At 47.1% G+C, this 19,667-nt stretch overlaps 2 protein-coding genes across 3 annotated transcripts; both read left to right on the top strand.

Moving 5' to 3' along the window:
* Positions 1–613: 613 nt before the first annotated feature.
* Positions 614–2,434, top strand: LOC6601323 (gastrin/cholecystokinin type B receptor). The gene is made up of 3 exons (XM_002026338.2): positions 614–967; positions 1,024–1,371; positions 1,487–2,434. Exons 1-3 carry the CDS (start codon positions 614–616, stop codon positions 2,414–2,416), a joined length of 1,632 nt encoding a protein of 543 aa, XP_002026374.1. The 3' UTR covers positions 2,417–2,434.
* Positions 2,435–3,108: 674 nt separating this feature from the next.
* LOC6601321 (sphingomyelin phosphodiesterase) lies at positions 3,109–10,744 on the top strand. 2 transcript variants are annotated; one of them, XM_026985712.1, is made up of 7 exons: positions 3,109–3,670; positions 7,260–7,456; positions 7,532–8,852; positions 8,919–9,127; positions 9,200–9,494; positions 9,560–9,745; positions 10,241–10,744. In XM_026985712.1, exons 2-7 carry the CDS (start codon positions 7,357–7,359, stop codon positions 10,296–10,298), a joined length of 2,169 nt encoding a protein of 722 aa, XP_026841513.1. In that variant the 5' UTR covers positions 3,109–3,670; positions 7,260–7,356; the 3' UTR covers positions 10,299–10,744. The 2 variants fall into 2 exon arrangements, with proteins under 2 accessions (XP_026841513.1, XP_002026372.2); XM_002026336.2 differs by lacking the exon at positions 10,241–10,744 and adding an exon at positions 9,982–10,198.
* The last annotated feature ends 8,923 nt before the right edge of the window (positions 10,745–19,667 follow it).

Raw genomic sequence — 19,667 nt, 5'->3', positions numbered from 1 at the left:
AAGGCGTTGTATTTTTTGAAGCTGAACTTGTGCAACTTAAGGTGGACAATAAACAAATGTGCTATATATGGAGAAAAATCCAAGAGAATGTCGCAAATAAATATGAAATCAAAGCTATTTCAAATCGGAGTGTTCAACAATCTTTTACTTGAGAAATTGGGAAAGTCACTGCAATCACATATCCTCCATCCTCCATGTACGATTATTCTAGTATTGTATTCAAAAATATAGACGACCAAGAAAAATAACTTACTATTATGTTGACCTCAGCTGTATGTACAACGCATTTGATCAATATTCTGCGATTACCACTATCATCATCATCACCATTGATTCATCATTCTTCCATCCAATCCATCCTGATAGGATGTGCAACGGGGTGCGCATAACAATGACAGCCGATAGCTATCTGGGATGTCGCCCGATAAGCGGGCTCCGACGAAGCGATAATACTAGGACTATAACATAAAAGCCAATCGGTAGCGGTAGGTAGCCGGAGTTAAAAGCCCATATCTGTTGTAAATCTTTCGACAGTTTTGATGCCAACGCTTTCGAGGTTGGTGGAGTGCGTGCTCGCGGAAAAACTGTTGCGTACTTGTGGGCGCAGCTGAAAATGGCGCTCTTGCATTACACGTGGAAGCAACTGGAGCTGTACTTGAAATGGGCCTTGGGCAAGAACACCACAGTGACGGAGAGTCCTGCGAGAGAGCCCTATCCGGGCATATTCGTGGAGGACCTCAGCCAGTTGAATCGTTTCAAGCGGAATGCCTTTATGTGCGTTGTGGGCGCCCTCTTTCTGATGGCATTCTTTGGAAATCTGAGCACCATCTATGTGAACACCAGGAGGAAACTGCGCCCTTTCTTTCGGGCCTGCCTGCTCTCGCTGGCTTTCTCCGATGTGGTCTCCAGTGTCTTCTGCACCGTGTCCTATATAGCGCAGTTCCATGCGGATTATCTCCAGTTGTGGGTGAGTCCCGCGTTTAATCGGTTGGCGACCTTTGTTGAATTTGGTTGTTTTTCCAGACCATTGGCAGCTTTATGTGCAGGTTTGTGCCCTTTGTGACCACTACATCGGTGCTCTCCGGCAGCTTGACCCTCGTGGCCATTGCGTCGGACCGCTACCTGGCCGTGATGCGGCCAGTGCTGGGCTTCTGGAACCCTGACATCCGCTACAGCTGTCTCTGCGTGGGCCTCATATGGGTGTGCTCCATAGGCGCCTCTGCACCACTGTTTGGCATCTACGAGTACCACAGAATCTATCTCCTGGACCTGGAGACCCCGACACAGCAGACAACAGACGACGACGGGGAGACAGATCAGAAGCTGGAGGTCACAGAATTGGAGCTGGTCAGCATGTGCCTGGCGGGCGTCGTAAGTCCATGAATAGATTATCGCACTACGTGGGGATCGGGGCGATTATGGGATTATTATCTTATCGCTTGGCGTGGGAAAAAACATTTATGCAATTCTATATACATATACGCAGAGCAACGAGGGCCTCTACTACGTCATTTTGTTCACCCTCATCTTCCTGCCCTGCATCGTGAGCTTCATCTGGCTGAACGCGGTGATAGCGCGGCAGCTCTGGGTGCGGCGCCACTACCACCAACACCAGCAAGAGCAGCAGCAGCCGAATCAGGAGGGACAATTCAAGCCCCTGCCGGCGGCCAGTAATGGGGATGTTTTGATGCCCTCTTCCCTGGCGAGTGCGATGGGCGTGGCCCTGCCATTTGTCATCGACAAGCCTCCCCTGCCCTCGATCCCTCCCAGCCCACAAGCTCCAAGGGCGAACAACATGAATCAGGAGCCACCGAGTGCCATGGGACCAGCTGCTCAGGCTCGCGAGGCTCGCCACCGGCGCATGGTTGTCGTGGTGATTTTGATGATGGCCGTCTTCATTTGCCTGCGCCTGCCCGCCTGGATCTTTCTGATCATGCGCCTGTACGGCTCCTACTCGCAGCCCGTCGACTGGCTGCTCTACTTCAGTTTTGGTATCCTGAATCTCCTCAGCTGCGCCTTGAACCCGCTCTTCTACACCTTCCTCACCCAGACCATTCGCACTGTATCCCTGCTGAAGCAGAAGACCATGGACCTAATCTGCTGCCGCCGCCCCGGTCGGGGCCAGGACGGACCAATGCCCACGGAATCCCCAGAGCCGACAAAGCGATGCGGCTTGTGCTTCTGCTTCTGCTGTGGCCTCCGGCAGCTGACTATCACGTGGCGTTGTTATCCCGCGCACGATCCACCACCAACCACTGAAGTACGGGGCGGGGAGCAGCCCTCTGCCCAGCGAGTAGTCGAGATGGAGGCCGATCCGAGCAGCCTACAGCGATTCTTCAGCTTTAAGCATGACGTATTCCCCGTCGCCCATAGCCGCGACGATTCCCAGAGTGCGTCAATCGAGTCCTCAGCCTGATACTGATAGGCAGCGTCATAAATCACTCGAGTGCATTGCCATAAACGGTTTCTAACGGTTAGCAGAGATTGATTAATAGAGTGATTAATGTCCCCCTCCAATTCAGTCCGCGAAAATGATTGTTACGGCCACTGATAGGCAACACATTCCCTGCAACTCTGCCCTGAAATGTACCAATGTGGGTGTGCAAAAATGTAAATATAATTGAAATATTCAAATAAAAGAAGTGGAAAACTACAGACATTATAAAGTTATAGCCACACCAACCGATTAAAACACTGAAATGGAAGCCAGACTAACTAATTTTAATTACGGTGACTTAAGCTCATTAGCTGGTTGCTGTGCACAGTATATGTACTTCCGTTTCGAAACAATAGTAGAACAATTTCTATTAGGGAGATTAGACATCAGACTAACTAATTAACAGTCAAAAGTTATTCATGCAAGTCGCCGGAGCTTAAAGTACATCACACGCTTCTCTCTTCTGTTATTGTCTCTGTGAATAAAAAGCTTTACCTCTCTGAAAATCATGGAGCTCTCTACACATACGAAATGCGCTCCACAGATCTCCCGCTCTCACTCTCTCTCTCTTTCTCTCTCTCTGGTGTACAGATCATGAATTTTTATCAGCAAGCTCGGCTCCAAAGCTACTCTGGCCATCCATCGCATTTATTCTGTCTGTTCGCGTTTCACACTCGGAGCGGAGAAACGCGTTTGGCTTCCATTGAAAACTCAGTCAAAGCGGGTGAAATCTACGACAGAAGCAACCAATAAAGCAGAAGCAACGATTGTAAAGTGCATGCCAAAAAAGAAATATCAAAATACGAGTACGTATTGTATTGTAATGTATTGTATTGTGTGTGGGTAGCAAAAGCGTAAACTAAACAGATGAAACGTAAATAAATGAGGCCAATCGACAAAGGAGAGTCGCGAATTATGGCACAATATTGTCTATAAATAAAGTGTACCCGCCAAAGCCAAAGCGCCAAGCAGAGCTGAAGAAAGAAAAAGCGAAACAGAGAAAAAAATAGAAAACGAAAACCCATCAAATTCCAATTCCAAGCCTAAGCTCAAATCGAAATCCAAACAAAAAGAACAAAAGCAAGTTCAGTGCAGTTTCGGCTCGGTTCGGTTCGGTTCGTTGTGGGTCAAGTCAAGTGAAGAACGAAAGTTCAGACTCGTCTTCGTCTTCGCCGGTGAGATTGTGTGTGAAAAGCAAAGAAATATTGATTGTTTGTGAATTTATTTGGACAGGTAAGTGCGGCAAGTCAAAAAGCTTGAACACCCATCCATTGAGGAGGGGTGGTGGCTATCAATATTTTGGTTTGATTCGGTTTTTGTTTCTGCTAAACCAGTTGTGGTAGTTTTCTTACTGTTTTTACTGTTACACATGTCGTCAGAAGCGCAGGAAAAACACGTTTGCGCATTTCACTTGGCGTTGGCTTTTGCCCGTCTGCCTTCTCCTCCTTCTGGATTTGTGACTGTCTGTCACGCATGCGCAGACCGTGCATTTTCTGAATTGCTTGCAAAATCATGAGTTATGCTGTAAATCTGTCATCTCATCCGTCTGCACTTTGTTTCACTTTTTCTCTCTCTCTGTCTCCATAAATATGTATCTTTCGCTCTCTGTATTTCCATCTCTATTTTTCTCGATTGATTTGGTATTCATTTGGCATACGCAAGACTTCTTGAGCGGCTGCTGGTTACGCAGCGCTTTCATTGGTTTTGTCCGTCTTTGGCATTCCGTATCTGTATCTGTTACTGTTTATGTTTCTGTTTCTATTCGCGTGCAGTTTGCTGTGCGTGTCAGGTATTCGGCGGGTGCATATTTAATTAGCTCTTGCTAACCAAAAGCAAATAAATAGGCCAGTGTTTGGTTTGGTCATGACGAGGCTATTCCGCTGACCATCGTACGTATACTGAAGCTTGACCATGAATATCAATCCCAGAAATTTCGGGGTGTGGAATAAAGATCAACAAATGCTTCTAAAAGGAGAGATTGGATCAGACTTTTGCCGATTCATTTACCACATTTCACATTGTTTTCCTTACGACGTGCCTCAATTGGTAATGGCAGTAGAACTAATTTCTTCCTTGTCTGGAACTCACAAAAATGTCATTTGAAATCAACTGGGATTGATATGTAATGCTTTTCAGAATTATACGCGCTATTTGCTTGGGATTGGATTGGATTCCCTGACGTGCTTTTATTTGTGAAATCCAAGCATACGTGTATTGCATTTCCACATTTGGTTAAGGCTTTTCTGGAAAAACAAAAGAAACTCACTTTCGTTTTCATATCATTCATTCCGCCCTCCCCTCCCCACCATCCATCTAGGGGTCGTCTGCCATCTCTCTCCTAATTATTATAAAACAAGAAATTTTCATTAAATCATTACATGCAGCGTGACTGCCTGACTGCCTGCCTGTCTGTCTGCCTGTCTGCCTGCGCCGTTATACAATAGACTCTAAAAAGACAGAGGAGGCAGAGGGAGTCTGAGATAAAAAGCCAACAAGATTGGGTGTGGGTTGGGGACGGGACTGTGCGGTGCGGTGCGGTGCGGTGCGTTGCGGGAGCAGCACTGGTTGTTAGCACATTCCAGAGTATTTCATGTGCCGCTGCCACGGGGCAGGCGAGAGAGAAAGAAGAAATTATACGAAAATTATCAAAAATATAATTTCTAAAGAAAGTGAAAGTTTTTGGGCGCGTACAACATTTTTGACTTCTTTTTCTTTCGGAATTACCGTTGCGCCGGGAGCGGAGCTGATTTCTTTGTGCGTTGCCCTGGCCCTTCTTCGGGGGGCAGGCAGGCGGGCTGGACGGCTGTACGCTTGGAGGGGGGAATCGTGCCCTGAATGAAGGCGACTCTGAATGGGAAAGCTGAGAACCATCGGATGCAGATGGTGTGCCAAAAATCCACTTACCGCCCGACCACGTGCTGCAGCAGCCATAACCGATAAACCGGTTCGATAAGCCCCAAGAAACATTTGTAAAAAACATTTATGCGTTCGTTTAGCTTTTGATAGTTTTGTAACGCCTTTTGTTTGAGCTGTTTAGCTGTGTAGCTGTGTATCTGTATGGCGGCTGTGCTGTCGGGTTCAAGCATTTTGACGGCTCTAACTTGACCTGCATTCAGCTGGAAATTAGTGCTGTCCCTAACCTGCGGTGCCTAACCTTGTCCACGAAACGAGTTCTCCTCCGCTCCCCTCCTCTCCCCTGCCCATCCGATTGTAGTGTGTTAATACAATAGTGGATATTCCAAGTGAACCCTGTGCTCTGTGTCGGGCAACACTTTCGATTTTTCACAAATCGCAATGGCAAATGGCAAATAAAAAGTTTGGTTTTCTTTCTACTCCGAGACGGTGACGATTTCACTCCAGGGAGGCCAATGTACCCTCAACCACAGCCACAGACACAGCCCCAGAGCCCCCGCCCAGTGGCTCAACAGTGGCGCTTTATCTGTCTGGCAGACCCAACCAATAGATGAGGCAAAGCGGTATGAGGCATAAGGCATAAGGCAAAAGGCATGTCTGGATGACATCCAATGTGATGGCATTGAGCTCTACTGAAGGTTGACGCAGCCGCAGCCCCGCCATGGCTCGGATGGGAGGCAAACAAATCAATTTGCTTTATTTGTTTGTTTTGATTATACGAGTACGAGTACGAGTGTTGCTGCTATGTTGATTTCGTGTCATGTGATACTCTGATACGTACATAGCTCTGGCAATTGATACGAATAAAAATATACAATTTAGCTTGCTATTACTCATACAAGAGGAGGATATTCACTCTGAGGGATTCAAATGAGATATTCAACCGAATCATAGGCTGGAAATGTACATATGTACATACATACATGAACTTTCACCTCTCTCGAAACTGGAAAGAAACAGAAGTTGAATAACATGAGGTCTTATATGTTGATAAGAGTGTTGTTATTTGTGTGTGCCTTGTGCATCTTGCTGTATATGTAGTTCACACTGATAAGATCTGGCAGCAGCTGCACAACAACAGTGTCGGCAGATTGATAACCCTCTCTCTCTCTCTCTCTATGAAAATTCTATAAGTAAGGAGCTAAAAACTATGATCTGTGATATGCGCTTTAGGTACACGAAATAAAAGAACGCGAGTCATTGGGGCCAGAGAGATACAAATGTATCTGTCAATCCAAATAACAGCACTGCAACAATTTCATCTAATGTTGCGTGGGGCAATGGCAGTGTCAAGTGGTGGCAGTTGCCAGGCAACCGATGATGCTGATGCATGCCCCCTGTTGCCGCTGATGTTGTGGGTGTTCCAACATGTCAGCCATTTACAGCTAACGAGATTTTAAGTGCTGTCAAATGGTTACAGAAGCCACACACACACATAGATGGAATTGCAAATGCAAACGGGAAAATAGATTCTGCCAGTGTTAGGCAATTCAAAGGTCAAGTGTGTGTGATACTGGAATTCATATTAAAGGGAGACACATAAAGCCAAATAAGTCGTGGGATGTTCAGGATTGTGTAAGGAATATCGGCATTTCCTTAATGCTGTTTAATTGCGAAGCTTGTTTAACAAGTCACTAAAAAAAGACGAAGTTACATATGTTACATGGTTATTTTCGACCCTATGTCAGAAATTACATAAATTGCTCATATTTTTTTATTTTTTCACTGGGTCGACAGACTGAAAAAAACAGGAAAAAGAAACTGCATATTAAAACCAAAGCAAACCGAAAAACGTTGATGAAGGAGCACTCCTCATAATAATGAAACTCGTTTAACATAATAATGACTCTTCAATTTCGTTGTCTCTGCTTTCGGGTATATGCATGCATGTACTCTCGGTTGCATGTAGGTCAAGCCCCCGACTGCCAACTGCAGACTGCCGACTGCTGACTGCCACTTGCCCGTGGAACTGGCCGCTCCAGAGGCAGAACGTCCTCCCAGCAATTATGACACAGCAGCCGCCATGGCCGAGTCCCAGAGGAAACTGCAGGCTCATCGCACTCATGATACTCGCTCTTCTCGCAGTTCTATCTATGGTGACAGAGGGTAAGTGGAGCACCGTCGTGAGTGGAGTCGTCTCACACAATGGGAGATCGTTTCTAATTGGATTTTCACTTACAGTTGCAGCACTCCCCTTCCTTTTCACACGCTTCAGGCCGCAGATAAACTGGACGCAGCCGCGGATGGAGCGGTGGGTGATTGAGGAGCAGCCGCGGAGCATTGAGCCGCACCTGGATCTGGTCAATCATCCGAATCGCACCCACAGTGCTGCCACATCTGGCGATGGCTCCGATGCTGAGTTCCTGCAGCGCCTTGTGAGCATCAGGCACAACCAGACGTCCAAGTCCCGCATGCTGTGGTACGATGTGGGCTCCGGCGATGGCCTCGTGTATCCGCCGTTTGTGGACAAGGCGCTGAAGCTGCTCAATCTCAAGCAGGTGGCGTTCGAGATCGAGAACAGTGTGATGTCGAAGGTCACCTGCACGGCCTGCCGCGCCGGATCCGGGATGCTGCAGCACCAGATCCAGTCGGGCAAGACGGACGCGGAGCTGATCCGCATGATCTCAGACTATTGCACCAACCTGAACATCCAGAGCGCGCGAGTCTGCCAGGGCGTGGCCCAGCTCTTCGGCAGCGAGCTGATCTACGTGATCAAGCGGGTGAACCTCAGTCCCGACGAGCTCTGCAGCTTCATCATTGGCGATGGCTGCGGCGACGTCTACAATCCGTACCACGAGTGGGAGGTCATCTTCCCGCCGGTGCCCAAGCCGCCGCGTCTCGCCGATCTGCCCATTCCCCTGGAGGCGGCCCCCTTCTTCAAGGTGCTGCACATCTCCGACACCCACTACGACCCCCACTACGCCGAGGGCTCGAACGCGGACTGCAACGAGCCTCTCTGCTGCCGCTTGAGCAGCGGGCGACCCGCCACACCGAATGCAGCTGCCGGCAAGTGGGGCGATTACCGCAAGTGCGACACCCCTAAGCGGACGGTGGACCACATGCTGGAGCACATTGCCGAGACCCACAAGGACATCGACTACATCCTGTGGACCGGCGACCTGCCGCCCCACGATGTTTGGAACCAGACGAAGGAGGAGAACCTGGCCATCATTAAGGAGACGGTCAAGCAGATGGTGGAGAAGTTCCCCGGCATCCCCATATTCCCGGCCCTGGGAAACCATGAGAGTGCGCCAGTGAACAGCTTTCCGCCGCCATACGTCAACCAGGTGGACATCTCTATCAGCTGGCTGTACGACGAACTCGACATCCAATGGCGGCGCTGGCTGCCCCAGAGTGTCACCCATACGGTGCGGCGTGGTGCCTTCTACTCGGTGCTGGTACGTCCCGGATTCCGCATCATCTCGCTGAACATGAACTACTGCAACAACAAGAACTGGTGGCTGCTGCTCAACTCCACGGATCCGGCCACAGAACTGCAATGGTGAGCATAGGGACTTGAGCCAATGAAATGGATCCCAGATCTTACAAAATCTCTTGATCGCTTTAGGTTCATTTACGAGCTGCAGAGTGCAGAGTTCTCCAATGAGAAGGTTCATGTGATAGGCCACATACCGCCAGGACATTCGGATTGTCTGAAGGTCTGGTCGCGCAACTTCTACAAGATCATTTCCCGCTACGAGAGCACAATCACGGCTCAGTTCTACGGCCACACGCACTACGATGAGTTTGAAATGTTCTACGACCCACATGATCTGAGTATGAAACGATCTACAGATCAACAGCATTTGCAACATTTCTGATCTATTTGTTTTCTATATTCTGTTGCAGATCATCCCAACAGCATAGCGTATATAGGACCTTCTGTGTCTCCGTACTACGATCTGAATCCTGGCTACCGCATGTACTACGTGGATGGGGATCACGACTCTACGACGCGGCTGGTCATCGACCACGAGTCGTGGATAATGAACCTCAAGGAGGCCAATCTGTATGGCTATCCCATCTGGTACAAACTATACACAGCCCGTGCTGCCTACAATATGAAGGCCCTACGGCCCAGCGATTGGAACAACCTCCTCAACGAACTGACCAACAATCAGGAGCTCTTTGAGCTCTACTACAAGTAGGTTAAACTCCACCAAAAGTTTAGCTTCGCCTTTAGTTAATGGCTAATTGATCCTTCAACAGATATTACTGGAAAAACTCGCCGGCTCGGCCAACCTGCGATGCCGAGTGCAAGAAGCGTCTGATATGCGATTGCAAGAGCGGACGCTCTCACGATCGAAAGCACTTCTGCGCGGACGTCGAGTCCAAGATCGATGAGGAGTCCTCCAAGTCGTGGAAGTCGTGGTTCTATCGTGGACTGACCAATTCGTATGTACTATTCAGTAAATCCTAAGTGTTTTCCCTGTGGTGGTTGGTTGCTTTCCATTTGATTGTGTTCTTCACTAGTTCGTGCTCGTGCTCGTGATCTTCCATTTTCATTTAAACTTTATTTTAAACACGATAAATAATCAAGTTATTTTACTTTCTGCACTGGTGTGGTTCATTCAACAATAAAAAAAAAAAAAAACTACAACCAAAAAACCAAATACTAAAACCCTACACAGCGCAGAGGATCGGACAGAAATCCCAGCATCCGGGGAGCAGACAACTACAGAGTTCTGGGCTCCGATTGATTTGGTTGTGGTTAACATTGGTGGTTGAGATACTCGTACTTATAAGGATTGTACAGACACATACATATATACGTTATATAGCTATTTGATGGTGACACGATTCTGTAATGTTCAGATGAGAATAAATGAGAGAAGTTCTTAAATTTCACGTGCCCCCGGCAATCTATTTCTATCTCCACCCAATCCGTAGCTACAGCCTGCTCTCTTCGATCACCTATCTGCCCAAATATCTGCTGGGATATCGCTGAGCTGGCGGTCCAGTCCCAGAGTCAACTGCAAGTCAATGCAAGTCCAAGTGGAAACAAAAGCCTACACTATAAGTTTACTATGTGATAATTAGTGCTTAAATCTACAACTAAAACTAAAATTAGCGAAGAATATATATATGTTTATTCGATGTCGTGTCACAAAGCACCGCTCTCGGTCCTCGCCCCACAATTATGCTCCCACAGGCATACCGACCCCCCTTCCGATGGAAAAACTGAGTCAAGGAACAATAGTCATTTAAATTTAATAGATCGAGTCGTTGATCGTCTTTGTTGTTTTTGTTGACGTTGCTATTGCATTGTGGGCGTGGCAGGGTTCGCCCTTTTGCGTAATGGATTTTGTTGAACAAATTATTGTATAATTCTGTAAATTTAATCAACTTTAGGGCTTACCGTAAATAAAGTGCAATTATTTTAGTTTAACATAATATTTATATCCTCGTTTTTTTCATTTAAAAATAAAGTAAAGTTAATTTGAAATTTTGAATATTTGCGCCAAATAATATGCACTTAGCAGTGCTGTTAAATATCAACAAACTGCTGTTTGCCAGCACTGTGCCGCGCCACCTGGCGCAATTTCGTGTCAACTGACATACCGCCACCTAGCGTTTTCTATTGCAACGACAAAGTACTTTTTTCTGGAGATGACACTTCTTTGATAATATCTTGGTTATTGGCGGAAAAATTCAAATATTTATACTCTAACGATTTTATATTCATGTTTTTCTCTGCATTCTCTCCACTTTTCAACAATTCCAGGAATTCAAGCCTTTCGTTCTTCGTCCGAGTCACAAAATGCGACATCTTTATCTTTTCAACGCCCAAGTTGGTGAGGAGTGTTTATTAAGGGCTTAGTAGCCTTTTGTTTAGATGCTACAAAAGCCGCCACTCTCAGACTATTTAAGCTTAGTTGGCTGAATTCGTGATTTGTATCTTACACTCTGGAGTTATTGTTTAATGTAAAACTTCCGTTTAAGCTGGTGACTATAGACAGAAATGATGCAAGTCCATTGTGTCCACTTGATCAAGCGTTCAGTGCGAAATAGACTCCCGACATAATCTCCGTCTTGGGGTCAGATGGACGTTCTATCTGCCGCACCGTCCCGTGTGGAATATCCTTGAGACAGAAACTGGCTGTGGCATGCGTGTTTTCCTTCATTGGCGATAAGACACGCAGGGCAGCGCGGTCGACGTCATCACCTCTGCTTCAAGCGGGGGATCGGGTCCGGGGTCGGGGCCGTGTGAGTTGGTGTGGCTGCCAGTCATTATCCCTTTGTCACACACATAGACACAACACACGTACGAAGCGCACCCACGCGGGCAGGCTCAGTCAGCATCAAGGCAAGCAAAACAATTCCGTTTACATTTCCCACATCTCGCCATCTCTCTCTCACATACATACACACACACACACACACAAATGGCGTGTGCCACCGTTCTTTTTCCCGCTTTTTGTACCCTTCCGAAGGGGAGTTTGATTCTTTGCTGATGTTGGCAATGCCGAAACGCCTAAGCCTCTAGCACACATTGTTAGAATCATTTTATTTATATCTGCAAGTGTATCAAAAGCTTCTGCCTCGGTGATGTCCTTTCCTTCATGTCCTTTTTGTTGCTTTCCATACTTTCAGGGGACGCTGCCGTCGAAGCAGCCGCTGGGAACCGCACATGTGTGTGTACGATTGTGTACCCCGAGCAAACAATCAAACAAACAAACAAACAAGCAGCACTCCCAAAACAACAACAAAAATAAAAGCAACACCAACAACAATGGCAACAAACAATGCAATGCGTGCAAATTTTTAGAAAAATATAAAAGCTCATCACTGGCGGAAGGGGGGGGGGAGATTGTGGGCTGGTTTGCTGCAAGCTGCTGGGGGATGGGGCATTATCTCATGTGGCAGGCACGATGTCGCTCTTAAATGCCGCTTAACATATTTGATTTTCCTGCTTCCGGGGCTCTGGATCCGGCTCCGGCTCCGGCACCGGCTCCCTTTTCTCCCAGCCATATTGTATGTGTATTTTTTGTCAGCAATGTTTGTTTGGGTTGTTTGATTGTTGCTTTTGTTGTTGTTGTTGTTGCTGTCAGGTTGGGATATAAATTTGCATTTCGACAAAGCGCCAGAATTCGCACATGTTAACCCTCTAATGCCCCATCATCGGCGGCTGCATCGCAATCCTTTTAAAACCCCCAAAGATAGGCAAGAGATTATGTTTCGAACATTTTCAGCCGTTTTTGGAGGAGTTTTTTCTATAGCACTATCCGGAATTGCCTGACAATGGGTTAATACTGCCAGCCATTGAACACGCTTTTGCCTTTTTTGACATTCGCGCCTTTATTCGAATGCCAAAACACGTTTGAAAATAAATCAACGCATTAATTATTCGATCATGCATAAATCGTTTGCCTGTCGATGTTTCCTGCTCCTAGACTCCTGTCCTGCCAGTCCTGTACCTCTCAAAATTTTTATTAGCTACGCATAATTGCTGCGGCAATAAAGTTGTTTTCCCTCCTCGCCGCTAGCCGTCCCGCTGGCCAAAGCTGAGTTTGGGACAGGACATGGGACACACTGGACATTGGAACGTGGCACGTGACCCGACAACATAACGACATTTAAGTGGCCGCACCGCAGCAGCAGCAGAAACACCAACAGAAAACAACAACAGTCACAGCAGCCATATCAGCCACGGCCAGTGTGCCGTGGGGACCGCCTGTGGGCGTGGGAGTGGGCGTGGGTGAGACCTTGTTTGCCAACATGTTACAAAAAATTGATGCCATTGCTGATGTGCTTTTTTGCTGCTGCCACCGATGCCACTGCTGCTGTTGCTGCTCTGGCTCTTGTTGTTGCAGCTGCACCCACTATTTATTGTTACAAGAAAATGCGAAAAACTGGATAGATACGCGAGGGAAAGAGGATGCAAATTCAAAAACCTTGTCAAAACCTGTAGTGGAAAAATATTGCAAAATTGAGGTTTTTTTGAAAAAGCATTCAACGGCGCTTTTGAATTTGAAAAGAATTTTCTCTTCTGTCGGTCGATAAACACCATGAAGTTTTAGGAAATACACTCCCAAAAATAATATATAAGAGCGGGGGAATCCATTCCTTCACAGCGTTTAAGATTCATCGGATGGTTTCAACTTCCTTCAATACAGGGTCGTCCAATTTGTCAGCAAATGTCTCCCGACTGTTTCTCCTGCTTTACGTGTCACGCGCGGAAAAAAAATGTTGTTTAATTACAGAAGCAAAATCATGTCAATGGAGGATGTCGCCTGACCTGACTGAGAGTCGAGCATCGAGCTTCCAGCAGCCGGAAAGCAGAAGCATGAACCGGCAGGACTGACAGCTTGTCAGGAGCAGGCCCCAATGCCATAGCCGCTGGCGGGTTGGTTGGTCACTTTTTTCTCTTGCTGTGGCTGCTGTTGCTGTTGTTGCTTTTGTATAAATTTAAATTCTGTAAATAAATCTGCATGAAAACAAGAAGCATGTTGGCCATAAGCATGGCCAAGTGGAGTGTGACTGCAGTTGGCATCGCTGTTGGCCACTAAACAAAGGCAGGAACGGTGCCACACCCAACACCAACCCCAACCCCCCAATCCTCTCCTGCCAAAAAAAACACACAGGACAATGGGGAAATTGGGCTGTTTGCGTGGGTCAGTGGAGGTGGAGTCGCTCTCTTTTTCGAATGGGAGATACGTTCTCCTGCGGTCCCGTAGTTTGTCGGGAAGTGTCAGGGTGGGGGAGGGAACGAATTGAAGTAGAAATTGGTTGAATATTGAATTAAATGAATAATTACTTTGATCGAGTAATAATTTTAAATGAGGTGAATAATTAATTTACTGAATAATTACTCTATTGAAAACTGAAGGGGATTCGGGAACGAATTCGTTGAATATTCAATTTTGTTAATCCAATTATTTTTAAGTTACTAATCTTGACAAAGCTATTAAACCGATATTCTATAATTATACTATCTGAGGATTAAAAGCATCCAGCTGTCAATGGTATGCAGTAAAGCAGGCATCTATCGACATTACTATAAGTAGTACTTGTGGTTGTTTCAGGAGCATTTTCCAATACTCCAAATGGCTGTACGAGTAGTAACGCCATTTGTGGTTGTTGCAGCTGGAATCGAATGACATCGATTTACCAGAACTGCCTGAACGCCTTGAGCACAATGTTAATCCAATGTAAGCTCATGTCCAGCTCCCACAGATCTCCTTGTCATGCCTCAATTGTTCCCAGCATATTGTGCCCGAGAGACGTACACTCACACAGCACAACCACAACCCACAAACCAGCCCCCAACCATTACACATACATACATATGTATGTACATGTGGTCCTCACCTTTGCAGTCAAAAAGCAACCACAGGAGCGAATGGAATAGGGGAAAAAATAATCATAAAGATGGTAGGAAAAAACGTCGCAGGTGGGTAAGGGAGTACAGGGGTCCCCATAGCAGTAGTAGAAATAGTAGTAGTAGTAGTAGTAGAGATAGAGATAGAGATAGAGATAGAAGAGGAACAAAAAAAATCTCAGCTGCAAATGACTTGTATGCCATTGAGATAAACCCGAAATTTATTTATTTTTACCATAAACCCCGAATGCAGTCAAGGCAAAAAAGGGACTTTTGGTTTGCCATTGTGTATGTCCATTGGTGTTTCCCTGTGTTCGTCCTTCTGTTTCTCTCTCTGCGTGTGGGTGTGTGGGTGTGTGGCAGGCATTTTGGTGAGCCTGTATTTGTGTTTGAGCTTTCAACAGCAATGACAACACCAACAACAGGCCCCAACAATAGCGATGACGATGGCAACTAACTACAAATCCGTAGGCAATTAATTTAGCTGGAAAACCCGAAAAATACAAAGCACTCGCTCACACACACACGCACACATATGGATGTGTGGGTATAGAATGTAGGTTTTTTGCGGCGAGGGGATTGGAGGCTTACACTCGCAGAAAATAGGCAAAAATATTAAATGGGGGGAAAATGGAAAAGCCCCACCGTCGACGTCAGCGTCAGTCACTAGCAAAAAAAAAGAGAGGAGCAGCAGCAGCAGAATAAGGAAAAAAATAAAAAGAAAACAAAAATGGAACTTTTGAATGGAAATTCAATTGAGTGACATGAAAATGGAATTTTTCATATTTCTTTTCTGTTGTTGGTGTTGCTGTTGCTGCTGCTGCTGCTGCTTTTCTTGTTATTGTTGGGGGCAACTGCTGAGCAGCGAACTGAATGCAGAGTGAAGCAACCCGTGTTTGGCTGCCAGGCACATCACAAGCAACTTTGTTGTTCTCGCAATAATAGTACGAGCACCAACCAACAACAGGCGGGAAGAATGTAGAGCTTTGTGAGCCGAAGCAGTGGATACCCTTCATATCTTCGATATATGGTTATTGTTTGGTGACACATTTTTGCAAAACACATGACATTTGGTGGAAATCCTCTGGTGATCCTCTTCTGGAGCTCTTCTGAGAGCTCCTTCTTCTCTGTATTGCAATATTATCGGACCCTCTTCAAGGGTATAGACAACAGCCAGCCAGCAGCAAATAGCAGAAGCCACATCAGCTGCTGGCGGTAGAGTCCTGGCTGTGATTCTGTACCGTCCCTGTCACTCTCTCTCGCTCTCCCACGCTCTCTCTCTTTCTCTCTTTGAGCGTCAGCATCACAAAAAAAAGTTTGCTACTGACATTTTCATAATTAGGTATTCAAAATCTTTAATAACGGTTACTCTTGCTGCTGCTAGTGCTTCTGCCGGGTTTTTGCTGCTGCTGCTGCTGAGAGCTGCCAGTTGCCAGTTGCCATTTCTGTGGTGCCACACATACACACACACGCAGACAATTTAGTTATCCTTAGTTATCCCAATGCTCGTTCAGTTTTTGTGTGTCTGTGGGGCATAGAAATGTTGTGTGGCAGAAGCTTTACGTAAAGAGATGTTTGTGGCTGCTGTTGCTGCTGCTGTCATAATCTGTCTTTCAAATGATTCCTTTGAGGCTTTGCCTTCAATTCAAATCTAAAGACTCCAACTACATATCTCCAACTATGAATTCAATTGATTTGAATTGAAATCTAGGCTTTAAGAATTAATATCGAATCTGTTTCTGGTTTTATTTTGGACCATTTTTGCAGACTTCTTCTATATCGTTGCAACGTGTATAATTGCAGCTGTTGGGTCCCTGTCCAGGGCCACGCTTTTCTTGCCACAACTATCCCGCTCCTAGTGCCGCCTTCCTCGTCAAATGCTCGCCATTGTCCACACTTTAGTTGCAGCTCTGCCTCACTTTTTACGCTTTTCACTTTGCACGCACAAAAAGCCAAGCCAAGACAAGACAAGTCCTTTCTTGGCTATTCATGTCCAGGACAGGACGGGACAGGACAGGACGGGATGGGACAGGCTAGCATAGCACAAGACAGGACGGAGGACGGAGGACGGAGCTGAGAATCGGATCGGTGCCTCCCAGGCGGCCTGTCACTGCCGGCGACAATTTTAGCGCGTCTTATCCGTGGACAGGCCAGGCCAACCGCTGGGCCTGAGGACGGCATCCAACAGTCTGCTGTCAGCCGGAAGCAGCCCTTAGCAGTTAAGAAGAGTTGAGCCTCAAACGATTTGGAGCTCAACACTGCACTGGCATTGGATTGGGATTGAAGTCGGAGTGGGAGTGGGAGTGGGAATGAAATGGGTGTCGTATCATCGTCAACATCATCGCTCGCCATTACCATCCTCCGTCCATGGAGTGTTATCTGCTCGCACTCAGTTGCCAATTCCCATGCCCCCGTCTGTTTTCCGAGCACCCATCTCCCTTGTACTCATATTCGTACTTATTATCAAAAGTCAGCCACCCACCCATTCACACAGACACTCAGACGAACACACACATCCCAAACAAACAGCTTCATTTTGACCTCCTGGCCTAAAGGACGCCGCAAGTGGGTGGCTGCTGGGTGGGGGGTGGCTTCGGGTTCGGGTTCATTCCCCGACTTTCACTTTGTTTGCTGCTGCTGCTGCTGCTGAATCGGCGCTGAGCAAACAACTTCTTTATCGGAACGGCGCACGCCGCCGACAGATAACACGTGGGGCAGGCGCAACAGCAACAGAACAGCCGCTTCCGCAGCAACAGAAGCAGAAGCAGAAGCAGAAGCAGCAACACCCCTTGCAACAGCAGCGGCAACAATATGTCATACATTGTTTAAAATAAAAATTAATAATTCAATTATGCGTCAACAGTCAGGGCAAACAGTTGTTTGCCCCATCTCTGCCTGCCCTCTTTTTTTCCTCTTTCCTTTTTGCGACTGGCCATTTGGGAACGGACTTGGACACGGCCCGGCCGCAGCTGTTCCCTGCCGATGTATGCCACTCCAAATTGCCGTGATTTCATTCAATTTGTCGCAGCAGCAGCAGCGGCGGCAGCAGCAACAAATGTTGCCACTTGCCAGGCAGGCAGCGCGGCCCCAAAATTGTTTTCGTTCGCTACGTTTCTCTGTCTCTTGTCTCTGTCTCCATCTCGCCGTCTCTTTCCCATTTACTTGTGCGAAATGCGCATAAAAAATACTGTGTCCAACGCCCACAAGCCACCCACCCACCCACAGTGCCCCAGCAGCCCTCCCCCTCACCATACAGAGCAGCCTTGCCACCAGAATCGCAGACGACTTCAGGCTGGTGTGCCAATGCACAATTGTTGTTTGTATGAGAAAATCTCGCCTAATGGCGTTTTACATTATTTGCCGCCTGATGCTGCCCCGACTACTACGACGAAGACGACGGATCCGGAGCCGGAGCCGGAGACGGCAACGTCGCTGCCATTGCCAACTGCTACCAAGTGGCAGCAGTAAAAGAAGAGCGCTTCTGCCTTGGATGCTGCCTGTTGGCTGTTGGCTGCTGGCTGCTGGCTGCTAGCTGCCGCTTTCTGCCGCCCCATCCCCGCCAATCCAATAGATTTCCCGTATCGCCCTGCTCTGGACTTGGAATAGGACTTGGTTTGGGTGCCAAATGTTCCTTTTCTCTCTCTGCCACGATTCCCCCTCTCGTTCGCTCAAGTTTGTGGTTTAGGGTGCTTGGGTTTTCGTTTGTGGCAAGTTTTGCTTATGTGGGTGTGGGGGCAGGGATCCGTGCTTCGATTGGGGGAATGGGAGAACTGCGGCTGGACAAGATGAATGGCCACTTATTGGCCAAAAGCGGGGGTTTGTTTAAATTGCGGTGGTCAATTTGTAGGAATCTATTGAAACGTCTTCCCCGCTGCCACAGCTGGTAAATGCAAACAGATGACAGATATGCACATACATATGTATGTATACGCTTTGCCGATTTCTTACCAATCATCAGCAGGGGAAAGGGGGAATTAATTGCCTATAACCACTATGTATGTTGAAGGATGATACTAATGGAGTGTGACTGATTCAATTCAAACGCAATCGTTTCTTCTATAGGATCTATGATCTATACCCTTTACCATACAATATATATCCTCATTGTGATCTACATAAGGGCAGGCGTTCCCTATCGTAAGCGCGGCTTAGACTATAGCCCGACAGATCGAGAGAACGATAGCGAAATCGAAGAAGAGCAGCATAGGATAATGCCGAGCGTGAGAATATACAAATGTTAATATATAGGTAGATGACAATATAGTACAGTGGACAGTGCAAACGACGAACATAATCTATAATCTGCGTACAATCTATGGATTAATGGCTAATATCGGCCTGCGTAACCCATCATCCTCTGTGCATTGAATCCCTTAAAAATATCGCTCATTAGCCTTCCGTAAGTGCTTAGATTAACTGAGCTTAGAGTAAGATAATGCAAACATGGATATGTTCATAGGGTGGTTCCCGTACTAATTGAAGTCTGCATTGATCCTACCCTCTCCGATTGGAATTTCCGAGGATTGGTAGATCCCAAACACAGAACGAAGCAGAGACCAAATCGCTTCTAATTTGCTTGCCGCTCGTTCCCATGGCTAAGCCCGGTGCTCCCTGGGGTCCAGGGGGGGAGTGCGTGGTGTGTGTGTTTGTGTGTGGGGGTTGGGGGTCCAAGCGTTTGACATGGTGTGAACACGCGCATAAGGCCGCCACTGCGGGGTGTGTGTGCACAATTGGTTGGCAATTTATTTAAATATCGGCACGCAGTTCGCAACGCAATGCCAACTGGAATTTCATGGCTGTGGCTGTGGCAGTGGCAGTAGCAGTGGCAGGGGACCAAAATGAAACAGCAACAGAGACGAGAACGTAACAAGCTGCTGCCAAAAAGGAATTTTTCAGCTGCCGCCAGCAGAAGGCATCACCCGAGGGACGAGTAAGTGGCAGGGGCACGAAAGGCACGAAGAGAGGGAGGCTGAGAGGCAGGCAGCAGCAGCAGCA

Source organism: Drosophila persimilis, unplaced genomic scaffold (genome assembly GCF_003286085.1).
Source record: "Drosophila persimilis strain 14011-0111.01,24,50 unplaced genomic scaffold, DperRS2 tig00000002-arrow-pilon, whole genome shotgun sequence".
Taxonomy (NCBI): domain Eukaryota; kingdom Metazoa; phylum Arthropoda; class Insecta; order Diptera; family Drosophilidae; genus Drosophila; species Drosophila persimilis.
The sequence above is the reverse complement of the archived record's forward strand: the minus strand, read 5'-3'. Positions and strand labels throughout refer to the sequence as shown.

Excerpts from the sequence above, each read along its gene's own strand:
- LOC6601321 (XM_002026336.2), top strand. The coding sequence starts at position 7,357 with ATGACACAGCAGCCGCCATGGCCGAGTCCCAGAGGAAACTGCAGGCTC. Across the intron at positions 7,457-7,531 it reads TCTATCTATGGTGACAGAGG|TTGCAGCACTCCCCTTCCTT; the intron begins GTAAGTGGAGCA and ends TTTCACTTACAG. Across the intron at positions 8,853-8,918 it reads CCGGCCACAGAACTGCAATG|GTTCATTTACGAGCTGCAGA; the intron begins GTGAGCATAGGG and ends TGATCGCTTTAG.
- LOC6601323 (XM_002026338.2), top strand. The coding sequence starts at position 614 with ATGGCGCTCTTGCATTACACGTGGAAGCAACTGGAGCTGTACTTGAAA. Across the intron at positions 968-1,023 it reads CGGATTATCTCCAGTTGTGG|ACCATTGGCAGCTTTATGTG; the intron begins GTGAGTCCCGCG and ends TTGTTTTTCCAG. Across the intron at positions 1,372-1,486 it reads GCATGTGCCTGGCGGGCGTC|AGCAACGAGGGCCTCTACTA; the intron begins GTAAGTCCATGA and ends ACATATACGCAG.